The sequence below is a fragment of the Oenanthe melanoleuca genome, chromosome 2 (assembly GCF_029582105.1).
Source record: "Oenanthe melanoleuca isolate GR-GAL-2019-014 chromosome 2, OMel1.0, whole genome shotgun sequence".
Classification (NCBI taxonomy): Eukaryota; Metazoa; Chordata; class Aves; order Passeriformes; family Muscicapidae; genus Oenanthe; species Oenanthe melanoleuca.
Window position 1 is genome coordinate 97,301,409 of NC_079335.1, and position 22,276 is coordinate 97,323,684.

Sequence of the window (22,276 nt, forward strand, 5' to 3'; positions counted from 1 at the left end):
AAAGCTAGATTTTCAAATTATGGTTGACTCAGTTGCAGTTAAAAAAAAAGTGGCTGGAGTGTCATTAGTCTGACTGGAGCCCATTGTGCCAACACAGAGGAATCATGCCCTAAGCAGTCTGTAATTTAAGAATTGTAGAAGAGCTATGCCTTCTGTCATATAATTTTATAAGAAGAAAAAGTTATAAGGGTGGGAGAGAAAAATCTCAAAGTAGGCCAAATCACAACAAATGCTGAACAACATGAGTGTATTTCAGCTGACTTGTATTGCTTTCTCTACCTCTGAGAGAATCCAGTGAGACCCTGTGTTAAAATGAACTGTGTGGAAACAGTTTTTTTTCTAAAAAGCTGTTGACAAAGAGCTTTATTCTTTCTGTAGTTTATTGAGTATTAGGTTGGACAAAATCCAACTGTTTCACTGGAGGGTTTTTTTGAGAAAGGATTTCTGGATTGAATAAAAATGTCAAACAATGAAAAAGATGTAAAGTGATCCTTCAAGGCACAAGAATTATGACTAGCTTCTTGAGAATAGAAATAGCAGAGAGTTTGCACTGTGTCACTAGGAGGGTTTTTTACTTCATGTTTGCTTCCTTGAAGACTGGAAATTGGTCCTGTAAAAGGCTGGTTTAGATTAATAGGTTCACTGGCAACACTGATCTGAAGGAAGATAATTTCCTGTGATTAAGCTTCTTAATAATTTTTATGATGACTGTATTATTACAGCTTTCATTATTTAAAACACTAAAAGAAATATTTTAAGCCTAATTTAGCTAAACTGAAAAAAGCCTTTAAGGAAAACTCTGCAGTCCACTTCACATTTATTTTTCAAACATGCCTTTTCCACTGTTACCAATGAATGTCACACTTGTTAGAAGTTGGCTGAAAAGCATCAGAGCTCTCTTGCATGAAGTACAGAAGGAAAAAATGTGCTAAGGTTTCCAAGATGTACCAGCTACTTCACTTGCAGGTTCATGGTTTAGCAGCAGTATAACGCATTTGCTGAAAGCCCTTAAAACCAGTCTTACTGGCTGGTATATTTAGAAAGTGTTATCATGAGGTTTGCATAATATGCTTCTAGCTCTATATTGCACCAAATAAAATTTTTCAGGCTTTAATATTTCACATATTTCATGTTTTTGCATTTATTTATAAATGTCCTTGCGGAATAAATTACCAGAAGATCTGAATATTTCACAAATATTCAGGCATTTATTTCCTTTACACTTCTCTGAGAATCTTGTTGTTTTTGTGTGGTTTTCAGACCAGATATTCAATAACAGTTATCAGTTTATAAAGGTTAGGAGCATAAATCATAACTGAAATTAGTATAAGGTCTGCTAAGGGTCATTATGACAGTAGTTGTTAGCATGAAATGCTTGTTCAGAATGCAGATATATAATGCACTTAATTTTCCAACATTTTTTTAAATCCTAGTGACTGACTGTATAACTACTAATCCCACACCTTTTTCTTATTTGACAGATCTTGTGTCAAGGTGAGGTGGCTTTTTACCATGTTCAGTACACCTTGTGCCTATGAAGTATGCCTAGACTAGCAGTTTGAAAGGCTTCAGAAGGCTTTGAATTCAACCACTCTGTTCTCCTGTTTAGCACAGGACACCTTGCCCTGTGGTGAGAGCTTTGTGTGAGTTTGGCTCAGATGTATCTCACAGACACATGTGTAGTCTGGATCCAAGGATACCGAGATGGTACTTTGCTCCAGTGGTTAATCACTTGCAGTGATAAAAACACCCCCTTGCTGTGATAGGTGTTCACATTCATGGTTCAGACTTTTTCTGTGTTTTCCTTCTTGATAAAAATTATTAAAAAAGTAGCCTGTCTCTCAGACATTTTAGAATAATTAATTCCACTGCTGCTTTTCATTTATTAACACACCTATTTTCTTCCTAATTACCTCTACTGCCCTTCTTTTAAACAAATGAGAAATGCTTTTGTTTTTATTTGAAGCATTTACAGCTAGAAAAAAATATTTTCTTCTCTTTTTCACTGTTTTTAATATTTTGCATGAGAGTCCCATGACAGAAACATTTTGGTTTATCTGATCCACTAAGTCTTTTATTTTTAAATCTCAGACCTTAAAATACCTTCTACACTAGCCCTTTATATTTTTTCCTGCATTTTATTTTAAAAGAAAAACAAAGTCCATCTATATGTCTGTAATTTCTGAGAGCAAAAAGAAGCACTTTATTTAACCTCTTGCATATGAAACTCATTCAGTAGCTGATCAAGTCAGTCATCTCTTATATTTTAAGTAGTATCTTTCTCAATTACACTGCATTAGTTTGCTGTGTTGGATCTTAAGGCTTTCTATCATTACACATTACTGTTTGATTTCTAGAATTCCTAAATATTTACTTCTGAAATCTAATTAATACCAATACTTCTGCAAATCCATGCGTACCTTCTTCCAAAAAGGTGACTGCCAAATAAAGTTTGGTATCATACACTGCTTCATGAGTCAAATTAATATTTCAGTAAAAACAATATTGCTGTGTTCTTACTACTGAAATATTGTACCACTGACAGTAACTAAAAGTATTGCTTTAAATACTCATGGCTGAGGGACAGTACCTAGGTGCCTCCCATTGAATTTTGAGCAAGCAGAGTTTTGTTGTTCCTTTCTTTGAAGCCATGCCTATATCCTAGGTAGCTCAGCTCAGTAAATGAACTGCTGCCCTCTAAAATAGGTTCTTCTTGTTCTGTCCAAGGTCTACAAAAACACTGACATATCAGCACCTTGGCAATTACCTACCCTCATTGGTAGTCTGTCCAGATACCAGTCCTGTTCAAGTATGTTTTTTCAGTGTCAGAACCAGAGCTGATATCTCTCTGAATTCACAAAGGAAAGCTGAAGGGAAGTGAAGGAGCTGTCCGCTGACATCCTAATTAGAAACTCTCTTGTAGTGATAGATTATGAAGCTGGTTTATTGTGCTTTGATATATGAACTATCAGGATCTCAGTAAGATAATAGTATTTTTTTCTTTCTGCCATTAATGAACAGATCATAGAATAAATTCAAATTTGATATTCCTCTGGCTAGATCATAATCTAAACTGACTGTGGTCATTCCAGTAGCACTGGGGTCTTTCCAGTGTCCTGTTAACTTCATTAGTTCTGTTTTTAGGTATGTTCTGGGCAAGTTTGGCATTAATCAAGATGTCTTTATTTTCTCAAGAGGTCGATTATTCATGAGAAATATGTCTCATTTCCTGGTCCTGACTTCATGAGGCTAGTACGCTAAATATGAAAAATGTGAATTTGATGGGTTAACCATAGATTTTATTAGGGTTAATAACCTCTGCATATAGATACCTGCAAGACATCAATTGTCATCACTTGGATGATGCTTGGGAACACAAAGCACCTTCAATACTTGGCATTTGTTGAAAGAAATTTGCCATCTGTTTTAAAATATCAGTTTCAGTTTCTCAAAACTAGTAGCTCTGCTACTTACCAGTCTTTGACCCTTCTGTTGGGTTGTAGACTCTGGAATATTCAGTAGAATATTCAGTAGAATATGCGCCATCAAGAGACTAGATGGACTGAGTCTTCTTGAGGCACATCTATAAACTGCATAGAATAGCCTTGTGTGTTATTTCTAGGAAAACTCTATGGCAAAGTTGTATTCCTTGGGGAGTGCAGCTTCCAGCTCCCTTAACTTACTCCTGACATATTGATGACCAGACTAAATGTAATTAATTTAGAAAACAGACTGCTCCAGAGTCTGGTTCTCTATCTGATTCTCCATCCTTTTCTGTCATGCTCCTGTATGGAGCATGGGTCTGGTTGAATACCTTGCTATGTCTGCGGGGAATTGAAATAACATCTTTATGGTGGTTTTGCTCATCATTACTATCAGAGAATCTTCTTGCTGAGCATGACAAAATGTGACTCTTCCCTGAGCTTTTGAAAGCTTAATGATTTGTATTGCAGCAAAATCAATCATTGGAAAACACAGATGTGTTCTAACTGTTTTGTTGGAATTTGCATCCCCACATGGCTCCAATATATAGACTGGTTCACCACAAAAACAGTCTCCATCACTATCCAGTCACCAGCGCCCCAAAGTTTATGAAGGTGCATGGCAAATAGATTTGCTGAATTATCCTTTATAAAGCAGACAGGGAAGTCTATGGCACGCCTTTGGGACAGAGGATACATTCATGGAAGTGACCCAGTGTAAAGCTTTCTTAGGTCTCATCCAGGCACCTGGAGATCAGCATATAGGGAAAGAAATCTCTGTAGTTGGAAAAATTCATGTCACTTGAGGACGGCAGCAGGCAGCATTCAGTACGAGCTGTTTTTCTCCAATGAAAAGAGCCTAGCTGAAACAGGATGCCTGTACCTACAAGTAGTGCAAGTCTGTGGCAGTGAAAGGCTGTAATTACTTTGTCTTTACCTGGATTTCTTCCTTCTGTCATGTGTCATGAGAGATGGCTTGACATTATTAAACTGCTAGATGTATATAACCTCTTCCACACTGAAGTGTGATTTATGACTAAATGAGAAACTGACATATGGTGTATTAATAACTTTTTTTAAGAGACTTGATGAAAATACACCTTTGCAAATCATAGGTGAGTTATCTTTGTACCATTTCCTCATATGCCTGTAAGAAATGCACTCTAAAATTACAGTGTACAGCAGGATATGTCCCAGCTTTCTGGAATTCATTCATTCACCCAAGGATTTAAATTTAGTTAGCTTCAGACCTTCACTTAAAAGTTTAGTATCTTCTGAACCTTTTTTCTGAAGATGATAGAGAAAAATATTTGCATTTGGGAAGGCAGAATGGCTGTGATTCTTTTGTTGGGGAGTTATACTGGAGGGCTAAGAATTACAACAGCAAGTTACAGCAGATACTTTTACAGTACCTACAGATAGGTTTTGCTTCAAATGAAATGAAATTCTGCTTATATGCAGATATCCATGTAGCTTTATTAAGACCCTTTTCCATTTTGGTGCTCTGTTTTTCACAGTGATGAGAATTTGTGGTGAGATATATAATTGGGATATATGTCCTTGGGAAAGCTATTTCTGTTAACCCTGTTCATACTTCAGACAATAAAATTGAAGTTTCCAACCGACTTTTTAAAAAATTTTGTTGTATTATGTAACTCCAGCAAGAAAACTATACAAATAAAATGTCATGCCATGTGCTTAGCTAAATTAATTTTTTTCCCTCATATGGATACAAAAATGAGACCATTAACTGAGGCTATGTGTACCTTCATCTTCATGGCTGCGTTCGAATTCCCATAACTGAAAAGAGGCTAGTAGGTTATCCTAAATGTATTTTCTTTATGATACATAATATATAAGTATACATAAGTACTAGACTATTTTGTTACTCAGTGGTACCCAAAGATAGTGTGGTCTTTCTTTGAAGGAAAAAAAAAATCAGAAACATACATGGCAATGAATATTTCACTTTCAGACTCTTTTGAGTAAGTATCAGAGAGAAAGAAAATAAGATCCCAGAGGTCTTTCTCTACTCTCATATGTTAGCAGCCTGAACTAGTACACTGCTGGCCCTTGTCATTCATATTCTTTTTGCAATCTTGATTTCTGTTTTTTTTCTTCTGCATTTCTAACAGTACAACTTCCAAAGCAAAAGAGTTTGCCATATAGGATTTCAGCAGGGCTGTTAAATGAGATACATGCTGGTTACACAGAGCTTGTGCACACAGAAAACAAAAAAGGAGGAAAAAAAAGATCAGTGTTATCTTTTTGAAGCAGATAAATTTTCTCTGTAGGATAGCCTTGCTAGGACCGTGGCAGTACATCAGCACATGGTTTCAGCAATGTACTTTCAAATAGGCTATGCCTTTTTTTTTTTTTTTTTTTTTTTTTTTTGTTAATTGTTAGAGAATGTCTCAAGAATGAGATTCTTAAAATACAGTCTGTTTCAGGACCATCCCTCCAATAGCTTTTGAATATCTGCAACATGAACTGTGTGGTGGAATAGATGATTAAAACCAGCGGAAAGAAAAGCAATTCCTTTTCACGTGCATGTTTTATTGTGTTGGCTATTACCATATGTTAAGGAAGCAACACACAAATGAGTTTGATACAGCTATTTTCTGGAAAAAGTACTGATGATGGTGTGCAATGTGTTACGATTTTCTGAGTCATCCAAAATATCTGCCTTGAGGGTTTTTCAGAACCTGCCGGAATAATTGGGTTTTTAATCAGAAGAGAATTAGAAGTCTGTGAAAATTAATGTTTTCAAAAACTGCCAAAAGAAAAAATATGTGTTTAAATTGTTTAGGTTTGCATCTATGCAGTTTTAGAAACCATTTTGTCTAATACTTTTTTATCTCTCCAATACAGCAAGAGAAGATAGACAGAATGCAGTACAGTGCTTATAGCCCAATGTGAAATAAAGCTTTAAACAGGAGAATCTCCATGCAAAGAGTGGTGGAAAGTAAATTAGCTACTGAGCTCACTATTAGGAATAAGTGCTTATATGTTCCAAAGAAAGCTTAGAAATGCATCTGAAAAAAGAGAAGACCATAGGGGTTAGTCTGTGTCTGTTGAGCCAAAATTAATGATATACCAGCAGATTAGTTTGCATTTCATCAGCTTCACAAGGACAGATCATAATGGGCATTGTATCTTTCCTCAGAATGTTATGGGGAAATTTTCAAATAAGTGCCTGGGCATTTTTTGTGTGCATAACACATACTATGCTCCGTGGGAGTTCTGCAGCTGTAAAGCCCTGCTTAAAAGTTGGACGTTATAGACAAGAGTTTTTCTAAAATGAAATTGACCCATGCAGGGAAGAAAATGATTTTAAGTGGGAAAAAATGTAAAATGACTTCTCATGTAGAAAAAAGTGGTGTAAAAGCTAGGATCTGTACAGCAGTAAAACTGATACCTAGGAGAAATGACATCCATTGGGTACAAAATGCCATGACTTTGACATTAAATGATGGGATCTCTTTTTCAGAGTAGTCCTTCCACTACAGTCAGGCTGAGCAAGCTGAATCAGTCTGCATAATCAGGCTGTAAATTTGCAGTTTCATTATGTAATAATTTGTAAATCCTAAATCACAAGATCATTATGGTTTGGCATTACATTGCCTCACAATAAACACAGTGAGTTTTTTCACATTCTTGCCATATTATTTGAGTTCATTACCAGTTTGCTATACACTGTTCCTAGCATCCCAAAGAGATGCCTGGAATGTGAAAAACAATCAGGTTCTTTACCTTCTTTCAGATTTCCAGGCTTTTGGTCTGAAGAAAGGGATGTTCTTCAATCCAGATCCTTACCTGAAGATTTCCATTCAACCTGGAAAACATAGCATCTTCCCAGCCCTTCCTCATCATGGACAGGAGAAAAGATCTAAGATCATGTGTAACACCGTTAACCCCATCTGGCAAGGAGAGGTAAGCAGCTGGAGAGTTAAGCTGAGACTTTTCTTAAAACATGAACATTACTCTAGTACCATCCCTCTTTTTATTTTTTTTTAATTGAGTTGTTGGCTATATAGTTGTTGACCTAACTGCAATTGATGTGTTTTGTGACTACTTGTCTCAGTACAAAAGGCTTAATTAGCTGCAAAGATGGGTGGTACATTAAAACTTTCAGTATACTTTCAGTGTAGGCTGTACTTCATTGGTGTAATTTATGAAGTTGTTAATTATTGAAGGCAGGCATAAAACAGAATTGAAAAATAAACTTGCATAGCATGAAAGCCTGCTGCTAGATTGTCATAGTGTTCTTACACAGAGACCTTATATAAAGCAGAACAGGTACAGCATGCAAATAAAGAGAAGCAATGTGATTGAAAGCATCAGTGGCAATATAAATCAAAGGCAACTTTGGCACGGTTGGCCATCACCTTGAAGAAATAGTCTCTAGTCTGCTTCTTTCTGTTGGAAGGACTTGTATGTATTAATGAGATCTGAGAGTTCAATTGCTGCCTGCTGTTTTTAAATTACATGCAAAATGGCAATAGGCAGCAAAGAATAAGGAATCTCTTTGGAATTAAAGGAGCCTGACATGCTGGGTGTGATTTACTGGTGTGCTCTGTCACAACAATATCTCCACTGCAGGAAAGAGTAAAAGTAAATAAATACACTGTACAGATTTATTCAAATTAAAATGCAAATTGTAAAGTAGCTGAGGGATATTTAGGTCAAACTCTATAGACATGGAACTGTTAGTGGGCAAAAAGACAACAGAAAAAGGGTTGAATTCTTCTACCTGGAGAAACTAGATACCACATCAGGTTATGTGGCAGATGGGGGAGGTTATATGACTGGGGAAACAACCTTGAAACTAGTCAGAAAAAAATGTCTTCTAGCAGGACTGAATTGAGGACATTGTTATGAGGCATTTGTCAAGTCTGTGGAGCCAAGCATCAGAGGTATCTGGTTGAGAGGTCCCAGCTGCAGCTGTGTACATGGTCAGGCTAGAACTGGCATGGAGGATCAGGTGGCTGGCAGAAACCTTTCAGCAAAGTGCATAAAACACAGAGCTAGAGAGGAGCAGGTAGGAAGGGGAAACTTGCTGTATGTGTGTGATGCTCAGTACATAGGGGTTGTGGCCCTGATAAAATGTCACAGATGTTCTCCTCAAGCCATGCCAAATGGCTGAGTTTGTGGGCTGACATTTCTTTTCCAAGTGGAGTTTGGCAGCAAGAAAAGGAGAAACAATGAAATGGCCTTAATAATAAGGACATGGGAAAGCAAAAGAGCACAGCTGGCTCCCAGCTTTGCTGTTCAGCCCCCAGGTTTTCTTGATCGCGTGCAAGCATGCTGCTTCTCCCTTTCTGTTGTTAGCCTGTGAAGGGCAAAGGAGTGTAAAAGAGCCAAGCCATGGTTCAGCATGTTCTCCTTCTGCCTGCCTCTCAGTGGATACTGAGATGTTTAACTGTGCATTTGTGCTGCAGTCTATGCAATCAGCCTGTCTGAGCTCTTTGTTTTGTTACTGGAAAACTGCATTGGTTTCTGCTGCACAGAACAGGACAGGCCTGATTTTCTGCAACTTTGTCTCTTTGTGGGACAAGGGGAGAAGGAAGACTGAAAACTGTTGCTGAATCATGGTGGTAGCCATTCTTCTGTCCACCCTTTTCACTTATGGATATGAATATATGAAGTGACAAAATACTGAGGATGTGTAGCCAATTCATTAAGAGTATCAGTCATAAGTCGTTTTCTCAAAAACAAATTTTAGGCATTGTATTGTTTCAGAAGGGTTATTCTTTTCTGAGAATTTCTGTCACTCCATGTGAACTGAAGGCAAATGTTCTTTTTTCAGTTGAATGACCTATCTGATTTGTATTGGTTGCTAAACTTGAAGAAATCTGGAATAGGGAAATAAAATTACCAAAATATGTGCAGACTAGGATCTTTCTATATGTTCTTGATTACGCTTGAGTAAATTCAGAAAGAGTCAATTCAGTTTTGTTGGGCTTCAGCACTAAAAGTCCTGCAGACTAAAAGATGACTGATTTACTTAGATTAATTTGCTCTGATATTCTTCCTGATATACTTAGCAGGCTGTTCTGTTTGTATAGTAACCACCTGCATTATACAAACACTCTGGGAGCACCCTGGTACCTCAGGCAAATTTTCATCTGTCTCATGTAATATTGATTATCATCTTCATTTCATAGGCTGTTCAAATGCTGTTCAGTACAAGTTATCCTGACTTAAAGCTATTCTTCAGTTACTCTGATTTGCAGTACTTTGTACAAGGAGACATAAGGAAATGGAAATTTCTTACAGATGAGGAATAGCAAGTGACAATTTGACACTTGCAGCAGGGTTCTCTGTAGAGCTGAAAGAGCCCTAATACTGAGAATTGTTTGCTGAGATGAGTTAGAGCCCAAGGTGGTAACTTCTCTTCATTGAGAGATGTCATTTTGAACATGTTCCTGTATGTTTTCACATGTTCTTCAGAAATATCTGTAATGTTAAATGAAACCTGGAAACCACATGGCACTGGACAGCTTGACACTACAGCCCCAGATTAGGCAGGTATTGGCCTGCCAGCCCAGACAGCTGCAAAAGCACAAAGGGTGAATAGTCCTATCATGCTGATTGCTGGTAAAATACAAAGAAAATCTGAGAAGCAAGTGCCCATTTCCCAACTCTAGTGTATATGTAGTAGGACTGAGAAGGGTGGATACTTATTTTCTAATATAGATAGTAGAAAAATAATGACGTTGTTCCCATACTGTTTCATATTGAAACAATGCTTGTGCTGTCACATTGTGCAGAAGCAGCTAATTTTAAAAAAAATATATTTTTTCAGAAATCAGTGAAGTGATACACAGTTCAGACAAGTAATAGATCACAGGAACAAAGCAAAGTGGTTTAAAAAATAGTTCACATACCTCCAACTAGATAGGAAATTCTATGATTTGGCAGATAATATATTTCAGGTTTCTGGACTTTACATTAGACATATTTAGGGTATTTCTTTCTTAACTATGGCAGCTTGTAGTGAGTTTAGCGCAGGCTAACTTGCCAGTGCACCCACTAGAATTATTTACTCATTTCTTGCTGTGAGTTAGGTTTAGGAGGAAGGCAAAACAGACTCAAACTTTGAAGGGTATAAATAAGAACTTTATTAACAGAAACTAAAAGAAAAAATAAGAAGAATCAGAATAAAACATTCAGAACCCTTCTCCTCCCCCTTACACTCTCTTCTCATTCACACTGACAACATACAGAAACAATTCAGTCAATGTACCATCTCTAAAACAGTCTTTCTCCAATTTACTCAGGAAGAGGAGTCTCTCTTCAGTCTATGGAGACTTCTCCACAAGAAACAGTTCTCTCATGGTTTCAGTTTCCACAAATAGCAGCCACCTGGGAAATCTGCAATCGTGAAATCCCATTTTTTCAGCTTTCCCACAGCTGAATTTGTGGGCCATGTCAACTTATGGGGCATACTTTAAGGATATAGCAGTGCAAAAGCCTACCTCTGAGATCTTCATCTCTGAGAACAGAGGTCTCTCTTCTTCTTCACTGGTGGCAAAGGATCTCTATCACTTCTCTCTCTCTATTCAAACTTCCTCATGGGATCACAGCTACTTCAACATCTGCTTACTTCAGCACGAATGCCTCTGCTCATGTCTACAGTTAGAACATTTCATCCACCCCACATGCATTTCATAAGTTACAGGGGAAAATAGAGCCTGATTTATCAATCATATCTTCTCCATAGCTTACAAGAGAATTTCAGTCCAAGACATCTCATCCCTTCTCTCAGCTGGGACCTGACTCTTCCTTCTTGTCTGACCTCGATGTCTCCATGGTGTTTCTGTGCGTGTCTTGATCTCTCCTTTTCTTTCCCTCAAGAGAGAGGATGGGAGGTTTGCAGGTCTCCTCTGTGCACTGAAGGAGTTCATACCTTGCCCGGGCAGCGGCTGGCCATGTGGTCCCTGCTGGGTCCAGGCTGGGACCAAAAGCTTTTTGGCAGCTGCGCTGGGAGCTGGGCCAGGGTCGCAGGGGCGCAGCCAGAGACGATGGTGGCTGCTCTGGCTGCATTCCTTTCCAGGGGCAGCCCAGCTCGGCAGGGCAGGCTGGACCAGCCTGGATCTCAGCCGGGAGATCCTGCTGCAGCCTCCCACCCGGCGAGGGAGGGTAGAGTTCTACATCAAGGCAGAGAAAGAAGAGACCTTCCCGGGGTTTGTTCGTGTTTAAATGTGTGTTCACAGAGGCGCATCTAGCCTTTTCATTGGTGTAACAATGTGTCAGGATTAAAAATCAGACATTGATTGGCTTTTGTCAGGTCTAAAGGAAGCTGCCAGGGAATTATTTTCCATAACTGATTCCTTTCTTTCCTTACCAAAAGAATAAATTAATAGAAACCATCACACAGCTTGAGCAGACTGTTTCCTCAATTCTTCTTTTATTTACTGATGAGTGGAAAGAGAGGTCTGAGGAATGGCCAGTGGGATGACTATAAAAATTGGGTGAAGCAACCACTTAGCATATTTAAAGTAGTAGGAAGTGTCATCTGTTAAATAACACATCGAATTTCAACTCCAATAATCTAACTCTGGAGGAGTAGACTGCCCTAAAATGGGAGCCCACTACTAGATTAAAAACAATCTCTACTTCCTGAAGTTTCACTCCTTGTTTCTTGGCCTGAGCTTTTACAAACACTGTTAGATTATAGTTGAGACAAAAGAGTGTTTGGGAACAGCTGCCTTACCTCTCTGAAGACAGCCACATTTCACTAGTGAATTAATTGATGTGAATAAGCAGAGAGCAAGAGCACTCAACAAATAGCAGTTAGTATGTCAGATCTGATACACAGATTTACAGTATTTTTAGCTAAGTAGCTCATGCTCTCTGCACCTCAGATAACTCACAACCTTTCAAAAACATTGCACTTGAATAATTTCTCACGTAAGCTGTCTCCTGAGATTACCAATGCAAAATCAGAAGGAGGAAGCACTCGGGCTTGAACACCAGCGGGAGGTGGCTTCTGTAGTGCAGGCCATCATCAGCGATAGAAGCATTGGGTTTGGATGCTGCCTGCAGGAATGCCAAGATGCAACTGACTATCAGTGCTGGTGTGTCTGCTTTTCTTAATGCAGAGTTATGACTTGGGTACTGATTCTGTGATCCTGAATGCTGAACTGGTATGTGACAAACTACCCAGCAGTTCTGGGATTAAAAATCACTTTGCCAAAGTAGCCAGATCAGGCAATAAGGGGTTTATGTTAGCTCTCTGCCTCTCTAGAGGCTGTATGTAGGCTGATACAATGGGTGCTATGTGATGTAGCCCAAACCTAGTGTCATACAAGCAGGGAATACTTGAGCAAAGCCGAGTTTTTCCAGAACAGACTAAAACCATTGAAGGAAGATGTTTTAATATATTTGAATCAAATTAATTTAAACTAAAGTGGATTGTGCTTGATCTGATTTTGATCTAATATTCAGAACACTAGAATGCTGACAGTCCTACAATGGCCTCCCAAAATCATTCCGTCATTTCAACAGAAGACCAAAATAAAAGCAACAGAAACATCACACTGCCTGAACTCCTTATTGTTTAACCTGCATAAGCTTTTCTCCCTACTATTGCCAAATACAAAAGAATATGCTGTAGAAACTTTGAGGCCTTCACACCTAACCATAGATACAACATATAGGTGAAGTGAAATCCAGATCCTGAACTTAGTATGAGTTTCGCCAAAAGTGTCATCAGGACTAAGTGAAGCTTGCGGGTGGTAGCTTCCCTGTATAACATTTCTGCACATATGTCCAGATAAAGAGTAAAATATTGTTTGACTACAGAGACAAGCTGTAGCTTTACAGCTACAGATTTTAATATCTGTTGATGACTGAAGTGTGAAAGCCGTAGACAACTTTGGCTTCTTCAGGAATGGGTTATGGTGTGAAAAATCATCTAGATTTTTTGGGGATGTTATTCTTCTAGAACTGCATTTTACTTGCAACTTCTGCATCTAGAAGACTATCAGTCTTGCTAGCTTTATATACTAAATGATGAGTCTTCAAATATTTTCAGTCTTTGGTATGCTGATAAATGCATAGACAATTCTGAGATGAATTGGAGGGAGAAATCCAGAGAGCAAATTTGCTGATGGCCCTATCCAACTTTGTAGGAGTTCAGCAGAAAGGATTGAATCAGACTTTAGAACACCAACGTATGCATTTATGTGCATCCCTTTTATGGTAGGATCCCATCCCCCAACAATTGTGCCATGCCAGAATAATAAAGAACTGCACTGGATTTTGGACCCCTGCAGTCGCTGCTGCGTTCCAGCAGTCTCTTAATAGTAGGCATGGGCATGTCTCCACCCATGGGACAGTGGAGCTCTGCTCTTGGCACTACTGACCCTGCATTATTTTGTCTTGTCACTAGGATTACTGTAGAAAGCTTAAGAAATTGGAGTTCTTGATGAGCTTATCCAGCTGTTGGTGCAAGTAGTGTTGTATAGGAAAGTAGTGACATGTAGAGGAGGCTTTTGAATGGAGAACAGAGTAATACAGACAGAGAGTGGCATGTGCATTAAGACTGCAATTGTTCCACTGGAGTATTTGAACAAAACCCACTAATGAAATATTCAGCTGAAAGAATGGATTTATCTTCATCCATCAAATGTAATTCACAGCCTTTTAAGGTTTTCTTCTGCTTGTATCATCCCTGTACATGATGGATATCACAAATAAATTTTATTTTTAATTCTACTGCTTATTCAACTCCAAGAGCCCAGATCTTCCTGTCACCAGTGTATTAATTTATCTATCTTTATTGTACTGATTTATTATACTGTCTACCAATTATTATACTGACTGTTTTTAAAGAGTTTGACTTGCCCATAACTTCTGTGATGGTGCTAATGGACATATTCTGTTCATTTCAACAACTTCCTTGATGGTACTATTGAGTCACTGGGATCCATCTGTATTCAGGGATGCAAACAACTTTGGTAAAAATAAAACATGGAAATGAATCATCACCAGTAGCTGGCTTTCTATGAAAGCTATTCCAAGCTCTGGAAGTGGTTCTGTTATCTTATAAATGGATACAGATGCATTCTGCCAGGTCAGTGTTAGCATGGGCATTTGTTCTTTACCTTGTATGTCATGCATTAAGGTCCCCTCAAGATCTGTTCACATTAATTAAGTTAATCATCTGTGTCTGTAAAACCATTGCTGAGCCTGGAAGCAAATAGGCAGTGAAAAGTAGGTTACTATCTGAACCTCTTTCAGTGGTGTTTACTACAGTGTTTACAGATCGTGTTTGAAGATGCCAGCAGTAATGTAAAATCAGACTTACATTTAGATCATTGAGATGGTATGAGAGTATGAATGTCTCAGCTGATTCTAGGTAACTTTGATACTGATTTGTATATCTGAGAGTGAATCTGCAGGAGGCAGCTGTGTAAAATTAAATATATAATTATATTTAATTTTGTATAAATTAAAGGAGAATCCAAATGACTTATTACTGACCGGAGCCAAAACTGATGATACACCCAAGAAGACTTCATATGTTAATATGTTGCTGTGATTTTCTTTATCATGCCACTTTTGCTTTTTACTCTCCCTCCATTTCTGTATTTCTATGGAAATAATTAATTAAACATTGTTGATTTTTGATGCTTGAGAAAATGTCAGCTAAAGCTTTTCCATTGGCACAGGCATTTTAAGGATGAGCTTGGCACAGATTCTCCAGTGTCTAATAAGACATGCTATAATGCTGCAGCTCTTCTCTTAGTGAGGAATTAGAAGGTTGTCTCTTTCTCCTGTGCTACTCCCTCTTTGCATTAAATGTGTAGGAACAAAGCAATCATTGCATATCTTGGAACTATAAGAAGTGGAACAGGCACAGACAAATCGATGAAGAATTGGGGAAAGTAGAGAAATGTGATGACTTTGCATCTACAGCAAATCTGTTTCCTCCTAGACCTCATAATTCCAGAGATGCAATCGCACCCTAAAAAGAAAATAATTGAAGAAGACACTGGGGAAATAATACACATACTAACTTGTTATATTGATCATGTTCTTAACAATTCTCTGGGTCCATCTATAATAGTATTTCTGTTCCATTCAAGAGATCCATTTCAAAGCAAATCTCCTGCTCTCCCCACTAAAGACTCTGCTTGTCAGTCCAGAAGTACATTAACTCAGTTACTCTCTGCAGAAGGGAAGTGAACAGATGTGCTCCAGGAGTGCACCAAGCACTTTTCAGACAGTAAATGGGAGTTCAATCCAGGGCACCAGCCTGGAGTCACTTCATAGTAAAACCCTTGCAACATGTCTGGATGTGGTAGTCAGGTGCACAGCACCAGCTGCTTTGCTCTCCAGATCCACTCACATCGTGCCATAAATCTTAATGCAGTCATGGCCAAGACATTCCAGAGGTTAGGAAACATCAGCCTCCATAAGGCCTCCTTTCTGCAGCTCACAAGTGCTGTTTTTCCCCAGTATACCAGGGATTGCCAATCATACCTTGTGTTCAGACTTTCTGATTGTAATTTCTTTTTAGGAATACACGTGACAGACAACCATTTCTTCAAGCAGTCCTAATACATTTTAGAGGAAAATAAAAAGGTTTTCCCCTCTGGAGGTCTGTACTCTTTTCCAAAGCCTCTAAGTCAGGGGGCCTTTCAATCTGGCATTCTTCCAGATTTAAGGGCAGCTGGTTCACTAGTTTGTTCTTTCAGTAGAGGACCTCCTCATCTTTCCTGTAAAGGAGAGCCCTTACATCCCTAACTGGTATGGATCAGATACCACATTGACAAGATGGGGTCAGAAGCTATTTCTAGGGCCATGCCCTCTGTGAGAAACAGGTTACTCCTAAATGTAATTCTGCTGAAGCAATCCACCATCGCCTCTGTGGAGTGTGCTGTGTCATGTGTCATCTCAAGTTCTAAGAGTTGTTTTGCACCAGGGCAATTCACTGGTAAACACTGGCTTGGGCTAATCAGAGAATAGATATTTAACTTCTTGTTTGTTACCTGTTCATCCACTGACTGCTGTAGATCGTATATCAGTTTGGGGTCTGCCCATTACTTGCAAGGGTTTGGTATTTTATATAATGCATTTTACTTGGATTTTGGTTGTGGATCAAGTGAAAACTTCAAGTTCTAGTAATGACTTAAATAAATTGTTGTAAATTGTTTTTAATAGGTATCCTGTTGTCTGCTGTTATCCAAATGAGTAAATAATCATTCACTAGACAAAGTTTCCTTCTTGGGCTTTAGACTTGAAACTGTAGCTATTCTGGTAGGTGAGTTCTACCTGTGTTGAAATCCATTACTTCCTTTGAAATTTTTTTATTTGAGTAAAAGAAAGGCTCAGACAGTGTCACAAACCACTTCCATGAAGCCACTGTCAAGTTTGATGGACCTCTGAACAGCTGGAGAGGCTAAAGCTTTGGAACAATTTAAGTCATGACATTAGAATTTAAAAACTACCAGAAATTATACTTTCACTTCGTTTTTTAACTGTGGAAAAAACAGCCCATTTATATAAACTTCAGTATATTCTTCTACAGTTAGTGTAAAATTTAGTTTAGTGACTTTGTATTCCAGCAGGTTCCATGAAGTTCTTGACCAGTCTTGCAGGGTTTGCCCTAGTGGCTGTGATTCAAAAAACTTAAAGTTTTGTGGGGAAGAATAAAAACAACCAATGAACAAGCCCACTGTCTTGGCTTGATTTGGGTTTGATAATTTTAATATATTCAATTTCTTTTAGAGATAGGATTTAGGAGCAAAGACAAGGCAAGCCTTAAACTTAAAAGGGTATATAGAAGGGATTTATTAATAACACAAAAAAAATGTTGAGAAATTAAGAATAAGATTTCCAGATCATTCCCTCTTCCCCCCCTCACCCTCTATATTTCTTAACAACAACAACATACAGAGAACACTTCAGTCAGTTTTCTACTTAAGTGATCATTTCAGTTCACTCTAGAGAGAAAAGTTCCTTTTTTGGTTTAGGCATAGGGGGTGTCTTCACTTTCACAATTTGCATCCTCCTGCGGAAAATTTGCAAATTGTGAAACTTCCTCCCATCTTCACAGTCTTTCCAGAGCTGTGTTATGGGTTATGCCACACACATGGGGTATTATTTTAAGGGTAAGCTGTTCAAAAGCAAAATTTTCTTCATCTCTTTTTTCCATTAAATGTCTTTGTCCATCCCAAGCCAGCGCCCGCACAGGGAGCTGCGGCCCACTGAAAACATACAGGGTAACGATGCTGGTTAGATTGTGAAAGAAAATACCCAGTAGTCAATGCCAGATGAAAACGATCAAATAATCTGGCTTCAGGTACTGATTGTCAAAAAAACCAAAAGTCTTTTAAAAATATTATTTATATTATTATGCTAAAGTTTTTGTATTCTTGCTTTCCCTCTGCAACTATGAGTATTATACTTTTTTTAAACATGAAAGCTGAGCTTCTGAATTAATTCTGTAACACTTAGAGTTGTAAGAATAAGAAAAGTTCCAGATAACAGAAGATTATAGCAAAAATTGCAATAGTAACATCAAAAAGTGACAGTACACTTGTTCTTAAAATGTAGCTTTTTTACTTATCAATGGTGAAATTTTTGGGCATGTGTTAGAAGCTTCATAAAACTTCCCTCCTCCTGCAGACAGTTGATTTTTACCTCTGTTGTGATTTTGCAGCCTCCTTTTTTTACCTCTCCTTGGGATGAATTATTCATCACAACATTCCTGACTGTGAACCTAAGGGTACTGCAGAATTTATAGTCAGTGTCTTTTATGTTTGTTTTTTGTTTGTTTGTTGGGGGGGGTTTGTTGGGGTTATTTAGTTTTTCCTTTGTTTGGGACTTTGTTTTTTAAACTTAGATATTAAGCTTATGCTTTCATTTTCACAAACTTTCATTTTTACTGTGTGACAACAAATATTAGGCAAGGAAAGGATTTCATTTATTCCATCAGTAATATATTACTACTTTATGTTAGTTATGCTGGATAAGACCATGAAACACAGAGTCCATTCTCTTCCAGGATAGACAGGATGGTAAAGGCCAAGCAGGGTAGTAAAGGCCTAGGCTTTGAACAGTATAAGTCCAATCAGTATTTTGTGGCTAAGGTACAGGGTCTGGCACTTGTCAGAAGAGATGGTGAAGGATGAGAGGGAAACTAGGATTTGATGATGATTTGCTTCCACATCCGAAGATTACATTCCAATCATTAAATGTCACCACAAACATGTTTTTAAAAGTGGTTGGTGATTTTTGAAAGTGTATTTGTAATTCTCAGAGTTCTCAAACCAAGGTGTTGTGCTGGGATCCATTATTTCAGAAGGCTAGAGGCCCATTTGTTCTACAAACAAGGATTCCTTTTGGATTTTCGATGTGGATGTCATGAGCCTGAGGCACCTGCAGTCAGAGATTGCCTTAGAAAAATCTTGCCCAATAAGAACTAAACTGGATAAGAGCAACAGCAGGAACAACTTCTTAGATAATGGAAAACTGAATTATGTAAAATTATCACTGTTTTACAAGCTGTGTCCAAACCCATTTGAGTTCACTTTTGATCCCAAACTGCAGTTGACTCCAAATGGCAAAGCCTTTCAGCTCTGCCACAGGACACTTCCGGTCTTAAAGACATTTGTGTTTCCAAAATGCTGCTGGTTTTATGCCTGAGAACATCCTTCTAGAGGAAACATTTGGGAACATGGGCCAGGGCCTGGTCCCAGGGTAGTCTTGGTATTGCCAGAATGCAATGGTTTGACAGGTGATGGAATCTGAACACAGTTGGATTTACACTTTTTATGGAATATCCTGCTTTGTATGTCTTGAGGCACAGCTGTTCCACAGAAAAGGGACATTTATTTGGCTGATTCCAATACATCTTGCTCCTTGGGTCCATACTCTCTGCTCGGGTGCTGGTGATTACTCTGGAAAAGGTTGATATGTTTCCTGTGCAAGGAAGGAGCTGTCAACTGTCAGGAGCTGGCTTCACATGATACTATGAGAATAAATTTCCATGCAGATTCTGATTAGCTTCAGAGTTGCACCACAAGACAATATATTATTGATCTCAGAAGATTCAGATCATTAAGCCTACACAGTACTTTTCATTTGTGGGTAGTTCACTCTTTACCTATGTGTATGCATGCTCCACCCTACAGAGACTTTTATAATATAGGAGTCAGCAGCACAAAAATGGAGAATTCATTAAATGGAAAATTGCTCTGTGTTACAGTTCTTCACTTTAAAGTTAATTCCCCTCTTCTGGTTTCAAGTGTCATGAACTGGCAGATTTTCAAGGTTTTTAGCAGGTGAAACAGTAATAGTAAGGCAACTTATTTTTTAAGGCGACTTTCCGTTATACATGGGGAATTCAGGTTCTCCTATTTGGTGAATTTATCTTAATTGGTAGCCTGTTGCAAAGATGTAGAAGAAAACAAGGAGAAAATAACACTTTAGCTCTTGTTTGAATTGTACTTCTCCGATGATTTGTATTTTTGCAGGGTAATTAACAGAATATCCCACTATGTTGCTTTCACTTGAAGCTGTTTAAACTAAGCATCTCTGAATTAGACCATGATTCAATAGAGCAAATGATTTAGGGCTTTAACTCCAGGCCTTGATAACCGTTGATAAAAAGAGAATGATTCTGTTGTGAAGATTTGGTTTGGCAGGGGGAAAGCTAGAAAAATCCTTTCATCCATCTCAATATTCACTTACTACAGAAGCTGTCTTCCAGATCAATACTGACCTCTCAGGTGAACAATGGTTTGACAGTTTTCCTACTATTTTGTACCACAACACAAATGTGCTTTTTTGATTGATGATATTCTGATAGTAGCAGGTGTTTGGAAAAAATATTATGACCTGTGTCACCAGCTCCACACCTGTACTGAATTTAGCCAGTCTAGGAGAAAGCAAAGCCAAGTTACCTAATATATTTGCTCTTCACTACTATTTTTAAATTGATTGGGACATCTAGACATCTCCAGGTGCCCTAAGCTCCCATGCTTGTTCCTGTAACCTGAAATATCACTCTTCTTGTTCCTACCCCAGATTTCAACACACAGTCTAAAAGCTTACTGGAACATTACTTACAAATAGATGTTCTTATGACCAGACCAGCTGAAACAGCAGTCAACACATTTCAATGCCCTTGGTGACAGGAGCAGTTTTAGATGGTGCTGTTCCTGTTTTTCCCAGTATTGTTTGTGACAGTAACCTGTGCCATGGCTTGCCTTCTGGTTGAGCTCTTTGTGGGACTGTGGTGTGAACCAGGTTAGGAGGCTGAGCCAGTTAAATAGTGTTTTCAGAGTTCTTCCCTTTTCAGCTGCGGCATAGATGAACAGAAAAGGAAATATTTCAAAGCAATCTGTCTGAAAAGTGTATCTGAAAAGAGTGATCATGTATCCTTCACCTCACTAGTTCCTCACTTCTCTGTGCTGAGGTGTGCCTTACAGCTGTAGTACTCTGTGTTGCTGTGGCCGAGCCACCAGTTTATTGTTCTTTTTCCCTTCTTTTATTTCAGCAATTCAGCTTTGTCTCCCTGCCCACGGATGTCCTGGAAATAGAAGTGAAAGACAAATTTGCAAAGAGCCGACCGATCATCAAACGTTTTCTGGGAAAACTCTCTATGCCAGTTCAGCGCCTCCTGGAAAGACATGCTATAGGGTAAATTTTGCTGCTTACATTGTTTAACAAGTGTGTTGCTGTTCTGAAGTCCCTGGTGATATATCATTATTGTGATATAATGATGTTGAGGGGAATTTACTAAACTGATAGTTGTCTGATAAATGGCATTGGTTTTAATTAGAATGTATAGTAGTATGGGCCAGACAGAATTCCCTCTATAACCGTATGCATGGCATTTTGAAAAGTGAGAGCTGGCATTTAGGAAAGGACTTTTTTTTGTGTATCATGGCTGCGAATTTGGAGAGTGCAATATTTTCAATTTGAATATTCTTTTAATGTTATCAGCAGGCTGTTTTCATGTTCCAGGGAATTGCCTATGGGCTAAAAACATGCCAGATCTGTTCCTCCTCCTTTTAATCTCTGGAAAGAGGAAATACTATAAAAATATAAATGTGGCATGTTGTAATTAATGCTTTCTGATCCTACCCTGCTGCCAAGGAACAACCTTGAGCTCACAAGCACTGCCCTGCTTCCCCATTGCATGAAAGTCCCGGGAAAGTGTATGCTACCAAAATAACACAAACCAATTTAAGGAAGATGAGTAGTAATCAGAAAATGCCAAAAAGTTGGCTCTAAGCCTCTGATGTTCAGACCTTGAAGAGCAAGGGAGTAAAAGAATAATCTTCTGAGGAAAGCATACGCAATGCAGTTTCCAAGAAAGCATTTCTGATAATTGGATCTCAATTCAGCAGAACAGCGGGAAGATGAGCTTGTTGGAAGTCTTTTTGAACAGCTGGTTCAGAAACTGGCTGTTATATTGACAGATGAATCTACCAGAAGGGTCTAAGCTACCTCCCTGTTTCTCAAGTAGAAAAGATAGAGTAGCTTTGTAGAAACCAGATGGATAGGAACAGCTTGGGGAAGGTAGAACCCTGTAACTGGTATCACTGGCTTTCCTCTGTATGAGAAGATTTCTCATCATCCTCTGATTATAGCTTCCTATTTTACTTCCATGTTGTAAACACTGTCTATCTAAGGATATACTTTGCCAAGAGCAGTGCCTCCAACCTGCACTAGATCTGGCTCAGTTTTAATACCATAGTGATATTTAAATCTCAGGCAAGCTCAGTGAGAAGTATGCACACAAGTTCAGAGAGGTCATACACAAATCT

At 38.4% G+C, this 22,276-nt stretch overlaps 1 protein-coding gene across 4 annotated transcripts in view; it reads left to right on the forward strand.

The window, feature by feature from the left end:
• Positions 1-22,276, forward strand: part of HECW1 (HECT, C2 and WW domain containing E3 ubiquitin protein ligase 1) — a 252,197-nt gene that overhangs the window by 155,576 nt on the left and 74,345 nt on the right. For all 4 annotated transcript variants that reach the window (XM_056485453.1, XM_056485456.1, XM_056485454.1 and 1 more), the window contains exons 6-7: positions 7,246-7,415; positions 21,001-21,143. In XM_056485453.1, coding sequence (XP_056341428.1) covers positions 7,246-7,415; positions 21,001-21,143 — 313 coding nt within the window. The remainder of the gene's footprint in view (positions 1-7,245; positions 7,416-21,000; positions 21,144-22,276) is intronic.